Consider the following 18186-nt stretch of genomic DNA (forward strand, 5'->3'; position numbering starts at 1 on the left):
AAACCAAGGCCTCACAGGGATCTTCTTTACCTTGAATGCCTTTCCCAGGCTGGTTTTAGATAGTAGTGTTTGAGAAGACTTTGGAAACAGCCTCACTTCACATGGACCTGCAACTTGCTTGGCTATTATTCTACTGGCATCCTAGAAACTTTAGGAAAGTGGATTTCTGAGTTCTGGATTTCAGGAATATGAAGTAAGAATTTCCTTTCAGAGCTGACAGAACATTGGATAGCTTATGAAGAACACTCATAGTATACTAAACCATGTCTTCCAAATCTCACAAATGTTGCATATTCAGTTCAGTGGGATAGTTTAGGAATAGCACTATAGAATGTTGCCAGACATTTCCTCAATTTTAAAGGAGCTCCATGAACTTGATCTTCTAGGGCAAATAAATTCTTCTGGAGATGCCTTTGCCTTCTCTTCTCCATCTTCTCTTACCCAGTGTAGTACTCAATTTAGACTTTTCACACCTTAAAATACCGAGCTTTAGCCACGTCTAAAAAGCTAGAACTTGGTGAATATGGACTCACACCCTTATGTTTATGGTAGTGGTTACTATAGCATTATGCTTAGGAGTTGTGATCTTGGTTAAATATTTTAGTAAAACTTCAAAGGCAGTTGGTGCATTTATTTTGATTTAGGTCAAAGAATAGGCTGTTAAATCCTAAGGGATACTTTGCCACTTTTAGGAAGTTTGTTTAAAAAAAAAAGGTCCCAGGACATAGGACCAGAGTTTTAGAAATAATGGAAAGTTTAGAGGATATATATCAAATGAGATAATATTTGTAAAAAGCACTGAGCAATGTCTGGCATTTAGTAGGTGCTTTATAAATGCTTATTCCCTTCTATTTCTCCCCTATGTAGCTCTGCATTTTATAGATAGGGAAACTGAGTCCAAGGGAAGTTAATTGACTTGCCTTAGGCCACTCAGGTAGTAAGCATCAGAAGTAGGAACTGACCCCACATCCTCTGCCTTGAGCTAGGGCTTTTCCTGTTGTGTTACACTGTCTCTTCTCTTTGAAATACATGCAACTTAGCATAAGGTATGTCTTAGAAGCTTTATGAAAGAAAACTTAATATTGAAAGTCATCGAGGGACAGCTAGGTGACTCAGTGGATTGAAAGCCAGACCTGATAACACTTTAGTCCTTCACAGTTGATCATCTTAAAACATTTCTGTTACTGTATATACTATTCTCCGGTTTCTGCTCACTCCACTTTGCAACAGTTCATATATCTTTTCTGGTTTTTCTGAACTCATCCTTTTTGTTTTTTCCTATTGTGTCGATGGATACCATCTCAGTTTATAATTCTTTGCCACTTCAAAAAGAGCTGCTAAAAATATTTTTGTGCAAATAGGTTTTTTCCCCCTATCTCTGAACTCTTTGTTTCTGGGTCAGAAGGTCTGCAGTTTTATGGCTTTTTTGGGTGTGGTTCCATATTACTCTTGTTATAAAAGAAGGGAATAATAATATGAGGCTCTTGAAAGGTGTGGATTGGATTTGGTGGGAGAGAGAGAAAGCACACTCTCACCCATAGGCCTCTCTGTGTAGGTGCTGCTGGCAAAAGGCTATGTGCCTCTCCTCTCCTGACAGGCTTGCTAAACTGAGCCTGTCAGCTATCCCCTTTTAATGGTGCCCAAGCAGGGAACCACTGAGAAGTTGTATGTGTGGTTGATTCCTCTAGTTCCTCAACCTGGGGTTGGAATAATTATTGATAAGGGCTATTGGTGCGCTGATTGGATTACCCTGTTGGATCTGACTGCTTAATTGACTCCCCTTCTCAAGGAATATGGATATAATCACCACTCAGGAAAGGTACATTGAAACAAAACACTATATTTAAATCTAGTTAGATGGGGTTAGGAACAAGGGTAAGGATGGAGGATTTGGGAACTTTATTGCTAATAGTCTAGGTCAGTGGTTCCCAAACATTTTTGACCTACCGCCCCCTTTCCAGAAAAAATATTACTTAGAGTCCCCTGGAAATTATGAAACTATTTATTGAACTCAGAATGAATGTAATACAAAAACAGTGTGGCCATCACCACCCCCCTAGATCGCTACAGCACCCACTTTGGGAATCACTGGTCTAGGTTAATGATCAAACTATTGGAGCTTGCTAGATCAAGTAGAGGCTGAAGGTTCTTCACCTTCTCACTAACTCTGGCCTGACTTGGCCAGAACCAAGCCAAAGATTAGGGAAGGCTATTGATGATCTTTGAATGACAGTATCACTGTTCTCTCTCAGCTCTATTGACATTGATGATAATTGCTCTGTAGTTCTCTCAGTAAGGCAAGTTGGGTTGCAGGTACAGGTCTATCCTCCCGCTCAACCTCCCACCTCCCAAGTTCTGCTCCAGACTGAGTCCCCTTGTGCTGTGCCTGGTGGGTATTTATAGAGTTGGCTCCAACTGACTTTTGCCCTGACTCATGGCATCTGGGTATATTCCGAGGTATTCAGTGCTGGTCTTGTCACTCAAAGGTAGTGTCCATCTTGTCCCAGAAATTCAATACAACACTCTCCAGAATGGTTGTATCAGTTCATAGTTCTACTAACAATGTATTAAGTGTCCCAATTTTCCCACATCTCTTCCAATATTTATCATTTTTTGTTTTGGTCATATTGACCAATCTGTATGAGGTGGTATTTCAGAGTTGTTTTAATTTGCATTTCTCTAATCCATAATGATTTGGAGCATTTTTTCAGATGACTATAGATAGTCTTCATTTCTTCTGAGAACTGCCTATTCATACCTTTGACCATTTTTTAATTGGGGAATGTCTTGTATTCTTAGAAATTTGAGTCCGTTCTCTATATATTTGAGGAATGAGGCCTTTGTCAGAGACACTTGCTATACAAGAGAATAATTTCTAAGATTATAACAATATTGTAAAGATTGTAAAGATCAACCTTGAAAGTTTTAGGATTTCTGATCAAAACAATGACCTATTACAATTCAGTACACTCTTGATGAAACATGCTATCCATTTCTAGGTAGAGAGCTGATGGACTTGGAGAACAGATTGAGACATATTTTCTTTCTCTTTCTCTTTTCTTCTTCCTTTACTTTCCTTCCTTTTCCTCCCTCCTCCTCTCTCCTTTTTACTTCCTTCTCTCCCCTCTCCCTCTATTTCTCTCTTTCACTGGAACTTGTTTAAATGAATACATATTTTAAATGGGCTTTGTATTTCTTACCTTCTAAATGGATGGGGGAAGAGGGACAGAAAATTCAGAACTGAAGTTGAAAAAAATGAATTAAAACCAATTTTTAAAAATAGATATTTTTTTTAAAAAAGTAAAATAGCTTCATAGTATAATCAGACTGTCATTTGAAATCAATTTCCCTATATAGTACCAGTAGGATTTTGGTTAAAATGTATTTAACTGTATCAGTATTTAAATCATGTATTGATTTTCCCAAAACAATAACAAAAGTAGTTAAACTTGTTTTTGTAGTTGATGTATTTTTTTGTGATTTTTTAGAACACAGACCTGTTGGTTAAATCAATTTTTACTTCCAGAGGTATTTAAAAATATAACTTATTTACTCTTTTTAAAAATCCATACCTTCTATGTTAGAATTTTGATTTTAAGGCAGAAGAGCAGTTAGGACTAGGCAGTGGAGGTTAAGTGATTTGCCCAGAGTCACATGGCTTTGAAATATCTAAGTTCAGATTTGAATTCAGGACCTCTCATCTTCAGACCTGTCTGGTTCTCTACCTACCTGGCTGCCCCCGATTTAACTTTTTCGGGGAATGTTTTGTGTCCATATTTTAGACAAAAATTAACTTAAATGTTTTTAAAATAACTTAGATATTCTTAACTTTACTAACAACACGATTTTCTGAATACAGGTTTATAGTGAATGTCAGCCAGCTATCTGTTTGGTTTTAATTTCAAGAAAATTAAATTGTGCTCTGAACTTGTCAGGCACTCTATTAACATTTTTTGGAATGTAGTTCTGTCATTTCTTGGTGTGTTTTTCAGTACTTACACTTGGCACTATGTAGTAATGGGCAATAATGAGTAATTGGCAGTTTGACTTTCTGAATGCAAATTTAAAGAAAATAACAATTAGCTCATTCTCTTTTAATGCTCGTTTTTAATTATTCCATGTAGCCTAACTTAAATCATCACATATTTATTTCCTCTGGCTGCTTTTCCCATTTTTTTTTTCCTCTTTACTTCTCACCTTTTTGGTGATTCTTGCTTTTTTTTGCCCAAATTGGAGTGTCATAGGGTTATAGAATCATAGATTTGGGGCAAAAAGGGATCTTGGAGACAACTTAGCTTGGGGGGGTTCTTCACTTTTTCAGTGTCATGGGCCCCTTTGGCAGCTTAGTGAAGCCTAATGATCCCTTCTCTCCTTCTTCCTCCTGCTCCTCATCAAAAATAATAATTTTGAATAATTGAAGGACATATTAAATTTTAGTTAGAAGTTAATGAAAATAAAAATATATTTCTTTTCCACATTTAAATCTCTATAGACTCCTTGAATTCATAGACTTCACTCCCTATGCTCATTTTTACACTCCCCTATGCTCATTTTTACAGAAAAAACAACAAGATGCTTAGAGAGGTGAAATAATTTTGCTAAGGTCTTTGATCTGGTTTTCCTGTCTAAAATGCCATCCCTCTACACTATACTTCTTCTCAGAGAAGAACTCGTATTTGAACCCAGATCTTTTGATTCAAGAACTGAAACTTTTGCCCTTGCATCACACTGATATTTCATTGTTTGGCTACCTACACTTGGTTGGAGTAGGTCCTCAGAAACTGCTTGTGGTGATGGACTTGTTAGGGGAGAAAAGGGAAGAGTTGTGCTGTGGAGGCAGAAATGTCAATACTAGCAACTGATTTAATATGCTGGGTAAGGGTGAGTAAAGAATTGAGGATGACTATTAGGTTGTGAACCTTGATAACTGGAAGGATAGTTGTGCCCTTGATGGGAATAGGGAAATCTGGAGGAGGGTTGGGTTTATAGGGGCAGATTAGGAGTTATATTTTGAACATACTGAAGTTGAGATGCCACTGAACTTGCAAGTAGGCATTTCCATTAAACATATATTGAATAGTTATAATAATTTAATCTCGAGTATTGTGAGACCATAACCATTTGTCCTTTAAGGAATTATATCATACCTTTTGATATTGCTTCAGTTTTCCTTCATGAAAACAAAATGAATATTCTTTAGATGTAATGCCAATGCTAAGTTATGTCCTGTGATTTCTTTTTCTGGTAAGTCATGAATTTGTCCTGGGTATTCCATATCCTTTTAGCCAAAAATATGTATTTTGAGAGAATTGTCTTAGATCGAGAGCATTTTGACTTTAGAATAATTTTCTCTTATGAAGCTAATTGTTCTGTTGTTGCTTCATAGAGCTGTACACTGACTGAGTGAACTGAGTGCTTCTTTATACTGTGTATATTCAAATGTTTGAGTCAAGTGTATGAAAATCCAAAAAGTCCAACTTGAACTAATGCAGTTATTAAAACATATGTCTGTGGAAAAGATGTGTTTCCAATTTGAAATAACTGCTTAACAAGCTGGGATATAACCTTCTCATTTAACTGTGAGACTGTCTGCATTTTATGACTTTTCAATGCAGGAGTGGGCAGACAACCTCTGGTCAGACCACCTCTGTGATCTGGGTCAAGTTAAGTCATCTCTCAGGGCTTCAAGTGAGTATCTAAGACTATTAGTTATTGAGTAGTTGCTGATTTGCTTTGATGGCGAATTTTTCTCTTTTTTAAATATATATTTTATTTGCTCATTTACACTCAACAACAATTTTCAACATACATTTTCCTGAAATTATAAGATCCAAATTGTCTCCTTCCCTTCCTTCTGTCCCTGCTCCTGGAGGTGGTAAACAATTTGATCTGGGCTTTACATAAATTATCACACAAAACTTACTTCCATATTGATCATTGTTGTAAGAGAATACTCATAAAACCAAAAGCACAATATAAAACACTAATAAACTAAAGTGGAAATAGTATGCTTTGATCTGCATTCCAACTGTAACAGTTCTTTCTCTGAAGATGGATAGCATTTTTTTTTGTCTTAAGACCGTTGCAGAGAGTAGCTAAATCTTTAACAATTGATCATTTGGCAATGCTGCTCTTACTATGTACAACGTTCTGTGGTTTTGCTTATTTCACTCTGCATCACTTCATGTAAAATCTTTCCAACTTTTTCTGAAATCATTCTGCTTATTCTTTATAGTGCAATAGTATTCCATGATTATCAAACCACAGTTTGTTCAGCCATTCCCCAGTTGATGTACATTCCTTCAATTTCCATATTCTTTGCCACCACAAAAAGTCCTGCTATATAAACAGTTTTGTACAAGTAGATCCTTTCTCTATTTTTTAGAATTTTTTGGGATACAGAGCTAGTAGTGGTATTACTGGATCACAAGGTATGTACAGTTTTATAAGTCCTTTGAGCATAGTTCCAAATTGCTTTCCAGAATGGTTGTATCAGTTACAATTAGATCAATAGTATATTAGGGTCCCAATTTTGCCACATCTCCTTCAACTTTTATCATTTTTCTTTACTGTCATATTGGCCAATCTGATAGATGTGAGGTAGTGCCTCAGAGTTGTTTTAATTTGTGTTTCTCTAGTCAAAAGGAATTTAGAACATTTTCCCATATGATTATTGATAGCTTTTATTTCTTCATATGAAAACTGCTTATTCATGTCCTTTGATTCTTTGTTAGTTAGAGAATGATTTGCATTCTTATAAATTCTACTTGGTTCACTATATATTTGAGAAATGAGATCTTTATTAGAGAAATTTGCTGCAAATTTTTTTCCCCTTCTAATCTTGGTTCCATTGGTTTTGTTTATACAATAGTTTTTTCATTTAAATTAATCAGAATTATTCTTTTTACATCTTGTAATGGTTTCTGGCTCTTGTTTGGTTGTAAATTCTTCCTTTCACCATAGATCTGACCAGTAGACTATTCTGTGTTCCCCTGATTTGCTTATAGTATCACCCTTTATGTCTAAATCATATACCTATTTTGATCTTATCTTGGTATACTGTGTGGAGGATATTTTCTTATTGCCATTCCCTACACTAATGAAATCATAAATCTGGGCTCCCTCTGACCTCTCCTCCCTCAATAAAATTGTCTTCTTCTACCTTCATCCCTCCTGAACCTGTAACTTCATCTTTGGAGGAGGCTCTTGGTGAGGAACTTTCTCTGGCTTTGTGTCTTTTCTGTGGCTTGTTAGGGCACTTGTTTGTCGGCACTAAGAGTCTAAATGATTTTGCTCTGGTTACACAGCTAGGATGCTTTAGAGGTAGAAGTTGAATCCAGGTCTTCTGACTCTGAGGTCACTAATCTTTATCTACTACTTGGTCAGGGCTATATATGTATATCTGTATGTAGACTTAGGTGTATGTATATGTTAACCTACAATATACTGTAGATTTAGGGCAAACCTTTTTTTTTCCTTTTTGTTGTATCACAGTATTATAAATTTATAGTTGGAAGAGCTCATTGAATTCAAGTATTTATACAGGTGAGGAAACCAAGTCCTGGAGATTTTCCAAGGGGTTGTTTAGTTAATAAATGTCTGAGATAAATTTTGAGCACATGTCTTCCTTAACCTAAGACTAGAACTCTCTCTCCACTGTACCACACTGCCTTTCTCAGAACCAGGGAAGGTATATATTTGGCCTTGTGTGAAAGCTTTGAAAATTCCTTTGATAATAATGGTATTTTGTATGTCTTAGTGGGAGACCCAAGTTACCTGTGTTTCCCTGTAAATCTAAGAAACATTCAACTATTGAAGATCTTTACATAGAAATTGGGCTCTACCACTTATTACCCCCCTCCCCCCATATAAGGAGAGGAATTTGGGATATGTCCTTCTGCAGGAATGTTCTTTTAGCAAATGCAAGTTCTTAATAATTTTATTTAGAAAATGCTCATTTCTTGACATGAATTGCTATTATATTTTTGACCTTGAAATACCACATTTCATTTGCACTAAATCTATTTTTTTATCATCATTTTTTTAAAAGTGGCAATATAGCTGTGGTCCCATTGCTTAATTGACTCAGCTGTAAACTTTGTTCATGAGGAGGTGATGTCATGCTTTAAAGTGATGCTTGGAATACAGAGCAGGGAATCCTTGCCACCATTTTTATGTTTAAAATCAAATTTTTTTTCCTCTTGGGAGAAAAGACTCAATCAGGCAAAGTCTGTGGGTTTCCAGAGCCTGTTCTTTCACCTTTGGTGATAAACAAGCTATTATTCTGGCTGCTTTGCCAACTAGTGGGATGTTATTAAATTGGCCAAGTTAATTTGGTTTGAAATCCTCTTTAGGGACTCAGTGAATGATTTTTAAATGTTACTCCTCAGGTCTGGGCCACTGCATTTGGGAGGGTGAGCCAGAGGGTGACATTTATAACAAATCAACTTAGGAGGAGGTTGTTAAGTCATGTGGCTTATGTTGGATAGCTTTGGTAAAGATAGACTTTTCTGTCAAAAATTTGTTCATTGACTGCTTTTCCTGTCATCTTAAGAGTAAATATTGCTTATCTTCTTTCTTATCTTCTAAGTTAAGCTAAGTCCTCATCTTTCTTTGATTCAGCTTTTGGATAACATAATTCTTATAGTATACCCCTTCTAGTCATTTTTTTCTCAGAAGACCACTTTCCATCTGCTATTTGTGATGAGGCACAGTACAATCAAACCAAAATATATATATATTTAGATGTGTCCATCCAGAAAAAAAATGAATTGCTGAAAGTTTTGGAGAATTCAAGTGGTGTAATTTATGATACTGATTTCTATACCAGGGGTCACAGGCCTTATCTAGGTTCATAATTTGGGCTTCATTAAAGGGTGAACACATTTCTGAGTTTTGCAAATATAGCTCTTATTTTGTATTTGAATAAAGAGTAATCTAACTTTGAAACTATTGAAATACAGATGCCTGTATTCTGTTTTCTGATGAACCTTTGATGTATCTTACCAGAAGCTGACTCTGAAGATCTCATAGAAGAACTGCTTTGCTGCTTAATCAAGTTAATCATTGACATCCCACTCTTGTAAGTTGTGATCATCAGGATTTATGTTTTCTTCATATGATGAATTTGTTAGAATTTTATAGTCTATAGAATCAGATATAGTCCTTTTATTTTGTCTCTTTCAAAGCCTTACATCCACATATATTCACAATATCCTTTTTTTTTTTTGTGTGTGTGTGTGTGTTGGCCCAATACATTCTAATTGTGTCTATATAATGTACATGCAATTGGTCAACCCAGCCAACAGATTAGACTGTTCAGTGGACTAAAAAAAAAATTTAAGCTAATTTTTTGGCCAAATTTGGTATGTGATTACTACTCATATTTATTCAGTTCCGTCATTAGTTGTGCTGTTGATATGGTGTAGAGAAGGAATTGTATGGAGAATAGATTATTTAAAAATTAAAAAACAAGTATTTTCCCATAATAATTCTGATCTCAGTCATTGCTAATATGCTTTGACTTATTTTTAGAAATTTCTTTTTGGGTGAGGACACGTATCTTAGGATCTGTCATTAGAAAACTTATTAACTGATTTCTGAATATTAGTGTATGATGAATCCAGAAATATTTATGCTACTGTATATTCTGTCCCCATCTTCTTTGAAACCACTGTATCATCTTGGTTAGCATATTGTATTTCTTATTAAAAATTCCAAAGACATTCCTGGATGTCCTTTTTATTGCATCATAGGATAGCAGAGTTTTTGTGAATCATTTTTAGTCATGGAATTTTGGGGTCATTTATTAGCATTGGCTAGGCCTTAAAACTAAAGGAAATCTTTTTTTTTTTCTTTTAAACCCTTAACTTCTGTGTATTGATTTATAGGTGGAAGAGTGGTAAGGGTAGGCAATGGGGGTCAAGTGACTTGCCCAGGGTCACACAGCTGGGAAGTGTCTGAGGCCGGATTTGAACCTAGGACCTCCTGTCTCTAGGCCTGGCTCTCAATCCACTGAGCTACCCAGCTGCCCCCTGGAGAGAAAATATTTTTATAAACTTAAAGACCTAAAATAAAATGACCTGAAAATGAATTAAAATTGCAGTTAGTTCACTGACATTAAATGGATATTCACAGTATAAAAAGCAAACTATTAGACACAATAGGAGATACAAAAGAAAAGTAATATTTCATGTACTAAAAGTTTTCCAACTATTTATAGTATTATTTGAAAATGTTTTCTTAATAAATAATTCTCTTTGGTAATAAAGATAAATAAAGCATGCTGTTGTTACTCAAGATTTTCATTTGCTAATTGATAGATTTCCTTTAGTTTTCTCTCCCTCTTCTTAAAAAAGCAAGCTATAACAACAAACAAAAAAAAATATCTAAAACCCTTGTAACAAATATACATAGTTGAGCAAAGCAAATTCCACCATTGGCCATGTCCATAAAATATGTCTCATTCTCTACTCCACATCATCACTTCTCTGTCAGGGGGTGGTTGGCATGCTTCATTATGGGTATACTGGAATTGTGGGTGGTCAATTTTGATCAAATTGATAGATTTTCTTTCAAAGTTTTTTTTCTTTAGAATGTTGTTCTTATGGAAATTTTTCTCCTCCTTCATATTTCACTCTGCATTAGTTCATATACACCTCTTCAAGTCTCTGAATCTTTCCTCTTCATCAATTCTTAAAGCAGACTATTTCTTTACATGCATATACTATGATTTGTTTGGCCATTCTCTAATTGATGGGCACCCCTTTTGTTTCCAGTTCTTTGTCAGAACAAAACAAGCTTCTATAAATGTTTCTATGGAAATCAGTCCTTTTCTTCTTTCTTTGAACTCTATGTGCTCTGTTGTTGTTTGGATCTTGTTTCAAAGAGGACCAGTGACTTCCAGAGTGTTATATTGAGTGTGAATTGGATTTAAGTGAGGCTGAACTGCACAAAGTCATCAGCCTTACTGTCTCTTCTAGTCATCAAAGGTCAGGAGCAATCCAAAAGTCAGGATGACTGGCCATGGCCATGACTGAATATAGTAGGTGACTTTAATGTCTTTAATGTCTGACCAAGCTCTAAGCAAGCCACAGTGCCTACCTCTTACACCTTCATGGCCATTGGAACAAATTATTTGCATTTGTCCATTCTTCTGGGGGAAGTATTCCATGCTTGGGGTAGACACTCCTCTAATTCACTAACAGGTTCAAGGTCTGTTGGTTACCTAAAACCTGGGTTAGTCCGTCTGCCGAGACAGGTTTATCAGGGTGTGGTTTCTGTATGTGCTGTAGCTTCTTGGAGCCACAGGTGAGAGTTGGGTGAAAGGTAGATATCAGAGGCATCCAGGTGGCTCATTGGGTAGAGAGCCAGGCCTAGAGACAGGAGGACCTGGGTTCAAGTCTGGCTTCAAACACATCCTCGATATGTGACCCTGGGCAGGTTATTTAATCCCAGTTGCCTAGTCCTTAACTCTTGGGCCTTGGAATCAATGCTTAGTATTGATTCTTAGATGGAAAGTAAGAGTGTAAAAAAAAATAAAGATGCCAAAGATGGATGAGCTTGATGAAAAGGGCTTGGCTAGAAATCAAGAGTTTTTAGTCCTTCCTCAATACCCCCAAAATCCTAAGAGGCAAACAGGGTTAAGTGACTTGCCCAGGGTTACACAGCTTTGGTGCTATCACTAGGTCAAAGGATATAACTATTTCTGTCTCTTTCTCTGTCTCTGTCTATATCTACATGTCTGTCTGTCTGCCTGTCTATCTATTTTATCTATCTTATCTATCTCTTAGTAACTTTTTGAGAATGACTTTCTCACTTTCTAGCTCCACCAACAATGTATTAGTATGTCTGTTTTCTCATAGGTCACCCCAACGTAAGATGTTAGGTTTTTGTCAACTTTGCTAATTTGATTGGCACAAAATGGAATCCAGAGTTGCTTTAATTTGCATTTCTTAAACTATCATAATAATTTTCATATGACTATTGATGACTTAGATTTCTTCCTTTGAAAATTGTTTGTTCATGTACTTTGGTCATTTAGCATTTGGAGAATGGCTCTTCAAATCATTTCCTTATATATTTTAGGATTAAGATGGTTGTCAGAGAAACTTGTAATAAAGATTTTTCTCCCCTAAATTTCACATTTATAATTGTGATTATTTAATTGTGTATTTCCTTTCATTTTATTCTCCTATGCTTTTTCTTTTCTTTGTTTCTTACCCCTTTTTATAAAGAAGAAGGTGGTGAACAAGAATGAGTATGCCTATTCTTCCCTCCTCTTCCTTTTTCCTATTTTCTCTTGTTTTCCTTTTGAGTAAAATTTATTTCTACACCCAATTTTGTGTGTGCACGCGCACGCGCGCGTGTGTGTGTGTGCACGCACGTACTGCCTTCTTTTGATCTGAATTCAGAGGAGAGTGAAATTCCGGTGTTACCTAGTCCTCCACTTCTTTCTCATTATCTGAATAGTCTTCTATAAGAACACTCAGATCATGTGAAATAATTTTTCATATGCTTTCTCCCCACTTTCCTCCCTATTTTTTTTCCTTTTTTTTTATTCCTTTTACTTTTCCTTTCCATTCTTCTTTTAAGATCAACAAAATATAATAAGCAAACCACTTCTAATTCCTTTGTCTTTCTTGACACTCATTAATATTTTATGAGCAGACTCTCATGTCACTTTTCTTATTTGAATGTAATCACTTCTCCTTGTCTGTTGTTATTGAATCACGTACAACTCTTTGAGACCCCATTGGGTTTTTTGGCAAAGATAATTTTTCTTCTCCAGTGGATTAAGACAAATAGAAGTTAAATGATTTGCTCAGAGTCACATAGCTAGCAAGTATCTGAGGCCACATTTAAACTCAAGTTCTCCAGATTCCAGGCCCAGTGCTGTGTTCACTGAGCTATCTACCTGTCTCTTCACCCCTGTTTAGTCTGAACTAATTGCTTACTAGTATTTACCTTTTTATATTTTTTGACTCCTATGATCGAATTTCAAAGTTTTTATTTAACTCTGATCTTTTCATTTTTAGATGCCTCCTTTGTTATGATTTTTTTGGGGCCTGCTTTCAGTATTTTTTTACTTTGACCAAGAAAATCTTGATTTTTTAAATATGATGTTGTTCTTCGGAATTTTCCTTCTGGGGTTTCCAGTAATTCTTAAATTTTCTCTAATCGATCTGTTCTTCTGTGAGATAGCATACTTTCTTCAGTTTATTTCAGTCTTTTTGAGTTGGTTTTAATATTCCTTATTGTCTCAGTTATTCATTTCTCTTTGATACATTTTAATTTTTGGGAAGTCTAATTGCTTGTCTAAGGTTTTGTGCTTCTTGTGCTAAATTATAATTTTCTTTTCAAGTTTTGAATGCATTGCTCTCATTTCTTTTCTAGTTCTTTCTAACCCTTTCATTTCACTTTTAAAATCATTTTAAACTCTGTCTCTTTTTTAATGCTTGCTTCATTTCTTTAGGGCATTCTGGGTGAAATTGTACCCAACTATCCTTTTAGACCTTGTTTATAGATGTTTTGGAATAATTTTATTCTTTTGCATTTATGTTTTGGGCACCCATGCATCATAATAGCTTTCTATAGTGGGATTCTTTTTTTGTTTACTCATTCCTCCACTCTTTTTTTCTGAATTGGGAATTTGTTTCAGGGCTAGTCTCTATGCTCTTTTGGAGAAGGAACATCTAAGCCTTGCTTTTATGTCTTTTATGTATTCTTGGGTCCTGTTACTGATGTCTTCTTTAAAGATTTCAGAAGTGGTTTAGGCTATGGATCCAAAGACTTTCAGTACATTCAGAGTTATCTGAGCCAACTATGATTATAACCCTTCTGGTTTGAACTTTGCAAGCTCCTAATCCCAGTTTTGATCTTGGCAAAACAACTATGAGATTGCCTCTGGTTGGAGCTCTAGTAAACTACTGTTGGACTCAGGCACCATCAACTAGCTGGAAAACTACAGGTCCAGAAAGATGGGCTTCTTCCCTGAGTATTACGTTGTAGGTATCAGACTGTGCTTGGGGCTGCATCTGAGACTCTACCTCTACAGGTTCACACCTATATGGTTGCTTCTCACTTCTGTTCTGGGTCTTTGCCCAGTACATAGAAGCCTTAGGTCTTATGACTACTCCATGCCCTGGTACTTAGATTTATTGGAATGACAGAGCTGTCTGTTGGATCAATGTCAGCCCCATCAGTGTTGGATCTTGTGCCTTTTGCCTTAGTACACATTTACAACTTCTTATTCAATCTTTGTGCTACAAGCTTTGCATGGGAATCCTGGCGTGTCTTGTTTTCTTCATTCCCAGGACTCTTTCTTCTAGGTCTCTTTGGGCCAGGAATGGCAGTAAATCATTTTCCCTTATATTTCCTGAGCAGAATTTGTCCTGATACCCCTTCTTGGTCTTTGTGTAGTAGTTGTTAAGAGATTTGGGCTTTGTTGCATAGTCTTCTTTTCTAGTAACTTGATTGTAGTGACTATTATTTCCTATGATAGAACTGCCTTAGAAAGTGTCATTCATTATCAACCTTCTTTACTTCCTAATTCAGTGATAATTTCTTTAAGTTTAATTAGTTGGTATTCAGCATTGTTTTGGAAAGTGCTCTCAATTTGGCATCAGATGGATCTAGGTTCACCTTTTATTTAGCGTGTGTGTGACCCTGGGCAAGTCATTTAATGTGTCAGACCTGTTTATTTATCTGTAAATGGAGAAGATTAGACCAAATGGTTTCTAAGGTCCCTTTTAGAAGTTTCTAAATTCAGTAAAAATTATATATTCCAGAAATGTATCAAGCTCTTATCTTTACATATTGTAAAAAGATGGGGCACCAGGGATGTTAAAATGTGACCTAAATGGTTTGTGGGTACACATACTGGGTTGAAGGAGAGACAGGACCAACCAGGATAGGGAGACCAGGGTTCACTGCTAAGCTTGTAACTGTCAAGAATGGCAATTAGGCCAGTGATCACCCAGCTTACCACTTGGCCAGGGTCTATGGAACCAGCAGGCAAGGTAAAGGTTTTTAACAGTTTAATTGTGAGTAACTAAATAAAGATGGGATAGGGGATTCTGCACTTGAAAACCTAAAGGGCAAACCACTAGGGCAAGGGGAGGACTTGACTACTCTAATCTAATTGACCTAAGCCAGGCAGGGCCCAAAGGAGCAGTACTGGAGTCACTGGGAAGGCTGTTTCAAACCTGGTTCCAGCCAGGTTTGACCAGCACAGCTAAAGGGCCTGAGGGTGGCTTTGAGGGTTCTCACGGTTATCCAAAGATGATCACACGATGCCAAAAGCCAGGGTGGTCCAAGGTACCCAAGTAGATAGAGTGTACTTGAGATGCTGTCCACCAGATCCCAAACCTCCTCTCCCCTTGGTGCAGCTCTGCAGGTCTTGTCCTCTTGCTGAAAGCCACCACCACTCAGGATCCCAGGGAATCAGGATGCAGGGTGTCCTTAAGTCCTTAACTCTGAGATCTCCCAGGGCTAACAACAGTTTGTGCCAATCACTAATGGAGTCTCTCTCAGAGCACAAGCCCTACTTCCTGCTCCTTCATTCCATCTTGGAATTCTCCAGCTCTTCCTGCTAGGTCCAACACTATTGCTAAATAAATTACTAAATAAACCCTCACAACAATATGGAGGAAAGAGAATAGATTTTATGTCTCTAAATAGTGGGGAGTGGTAGTATAAAGAAGAAATAACACCCAACATGTTTTTTGCATGTATAAATATGCTTTAAATTTCTTTATTTAATAAATGATCTAAGAGTGAGGGTGAAGACATCTTGGTATCATGTTTATACTCATGATAAGAAAAATATGACATTTTTTGGTCTGGCCTTATAATTTCATTGATATAAGTAGTTCCCTTGTGAGGAAAATCATATTGGTGGAGACCTGTACATTCTGAGCAACTTTATGGTCTTAGTCATTTGGGGCATTGAGACTTGCCCAGCATCATGTAGAGAGTTTTTAGCAGAGATGGTGTTTTAGCTCAGTTCTTCCTGATTTTTAGGATAGATCTCTATATATATCACACTATGATGCCTCTATACATGTGAACACATATATAGTTTTAGATGTAAATGTAATGATTAAAAATAAATCCATAATTATGCACAGTTGATTTATGACATATTTATATAAAATTTACATAACACAAGTAACACTATATGGACATGAATATATTCTGTATAAATGTACATCTATAATTATATATGCTATGTATATATACATACATGTATAATGAATTCAGTTCTGTATAAACTGAGATTAAGTTGCCTATGAGATGTCTTTAAACTGTTCAGTAAGCAGGTGCGGATTCCAAACTGTAATGGTGAGGCACCAGGGATGTTAATTATTATTATTAAAATGTAACCTAAATGGTTTGTAGGTTCACACTGGGTTGAAGGAGAGACAGGACCAACCAGGATAGGGAGACCAGGGTTTACTGCCAAGCTGTTAACTGACACAGGAATGGCAGTTGGCCCAACAGTCACCAGCAGGCAAAAGGTAAAGTATATAACAGTTTAATTGAGGGAAATAATAAAAGGATGGGAATGAGGGAGTCTATACTTGAAACCTAAGGGCAAGCCACAGGGGGCAGGGAAGGACTTAACTACACTATCCTATTGACCTAAGCCAGGCAGGGCCCAAAGGAAGCACTACTGAACACAGGGAAAGCTCCTTCAAACCTGGTTCCAGCCAGTTTTGGTCAGCTCAGTAAAGGGCCTGAGGGTGGCTTTGGGGTCTCATGGTAAATCCAAGGATGGTCACAAGATGCCAAGAGCCAACTCCACTAGGTGATCCAAGATACCCAGGTAGGGAGAGTGAGTTTGCAATTCTGTCCACCAGATCACAAACCACTTCCCTACTTCATGCTGCTCTGCAGGTCTGTTGCCCTCTTGCTGAAAGCCTTTACCTCTCAGGATCCCAGGGAATCTGGATGCAGTTTTTCCCTAACTCTGAGATCTCCCAGGGTTAGCAACAGTTTGTGCCAACCACTAATGGAGTCTCTCTCAGAGCACAAGCCCCACTTCCTGCTCCTTCATTCCATCTTGGAATCTGCCAGCCCTTCCTGCTAGGTCCAACACTAATAATAAATTAATAACTAAATAACCCTCACAACAAGGCTGAGGTGAGAAGTTAGTCCTTCAACAGTCAGTCTGAGAATTATCTGCCTAGATATAGTAGTTGAATCATGAGAACTGATAAGGCCACTGAATAAAATACAGACAAGAGGAAAAAACCCAGGACCATCTTAGTGGACATCCATGATTAGTGGATGTGATCTCAATGATTATCTAGCCAAAGAGATTGATAAGGAATAGTCAGACAAAAAGGAGGAGAACCAGGAGAGAGTAATATCATGAAGTTCTGGAGAGAAGAGAACATCAAGGAGAAGAGAGTGATGGGCAGCATCAAAGGCTACAGAAAGGTTAAGGATGAGGATTGCAAAAGGTCATCAGTTGAGGCTTAAGAGATCATTGTTTACTTTTAGAGAGCAATTTCATGTTTTGAACAAGAGGAAAGGAAGAAGAGGCATTTACTTAGACACCTCAAAGGGTTTTAATTGCAAAAAAAGAGGAGAAAAGTCAGATAATAGCTTACTCGATTGGAATAGATCTGAGGAGAGTTTTTGAGGTTAGATGACACATGGGTGTATTTGTAGGCAGTAATTCATAGAGTGTGACTGCCAGAGCAGACTAGATGAGATGGAATCCCTAGGATTGACCTTGGCAAGGAAAATGGTCATCTCTTTAGGATCATCTTAGTGATATGTGATGAGAAAGAGGAAGAAGAGGGAACCCTTGGTGAATTGCCTCAATTTTTTTTAGTGAAATATCTAGCAATGTTCTCAGCTAAAAGTGTCAGGGACAGGGGAGCCATGGTAGGCTTTATTAGAAAGTAAATTGAGAAATTAGACCTTTATTATAATATTGATTTAGAGTATAAGATTCTCCTCCAAACAAAGCCAATGAAATTTTTGAGTTTTATTGTGTCCTTAAGAATGAAATTGTTTCTTCTGTATTTTCATTATTTATTTGTCATGTTGTGGACACTGGATAAATGTTAGGCCTTTTAAAAAGTATGTCTTAGAGAGTCATTTATTTTTTGAACATGCCCCTGTAGGTTGTTTTCACTTTAACTAAGTTTATTAGAGAAAGTCAGTGTCTAA

At 36.7% G+C, this 18186-nt stretch overlaps 1 protein-coding gene across 1 annotated transcript in view; it reads left to right on the forward strand.

Annotated features, from left to right (window-relative positions):
• The window catches only part of DYM (dymeclin), a 600877-nt gene that overhangs the window by 94723 nt on the left and 487968 nt on the right, over positions 1-18186 (forward strand). Inside the window, exon 6 of the mRNA XM_044664772.1 lies at positions 9010-9082. Coding sequence (XP_044520707.1) covers positions 9010-9082 — 73 coding nt within the window. The remainder of the gene's footprint in view (positions 1-9009; positions 9083-18186) is intronic.

This window comes from Gracilinanus agilis, chromosome 1 (genome assembly GCF_016433145.1).
Source record: "Gracilinanus agilis isolate LMUSP501 chromosome 1, AgileGrace, whole genome shotgun sequence".
NCBI lineage: Eukaryota > Metazoa > Chordata > Mammalia > Didelphimorphia > Didelphidae > Gracilinanus > Gracilinanus agilis.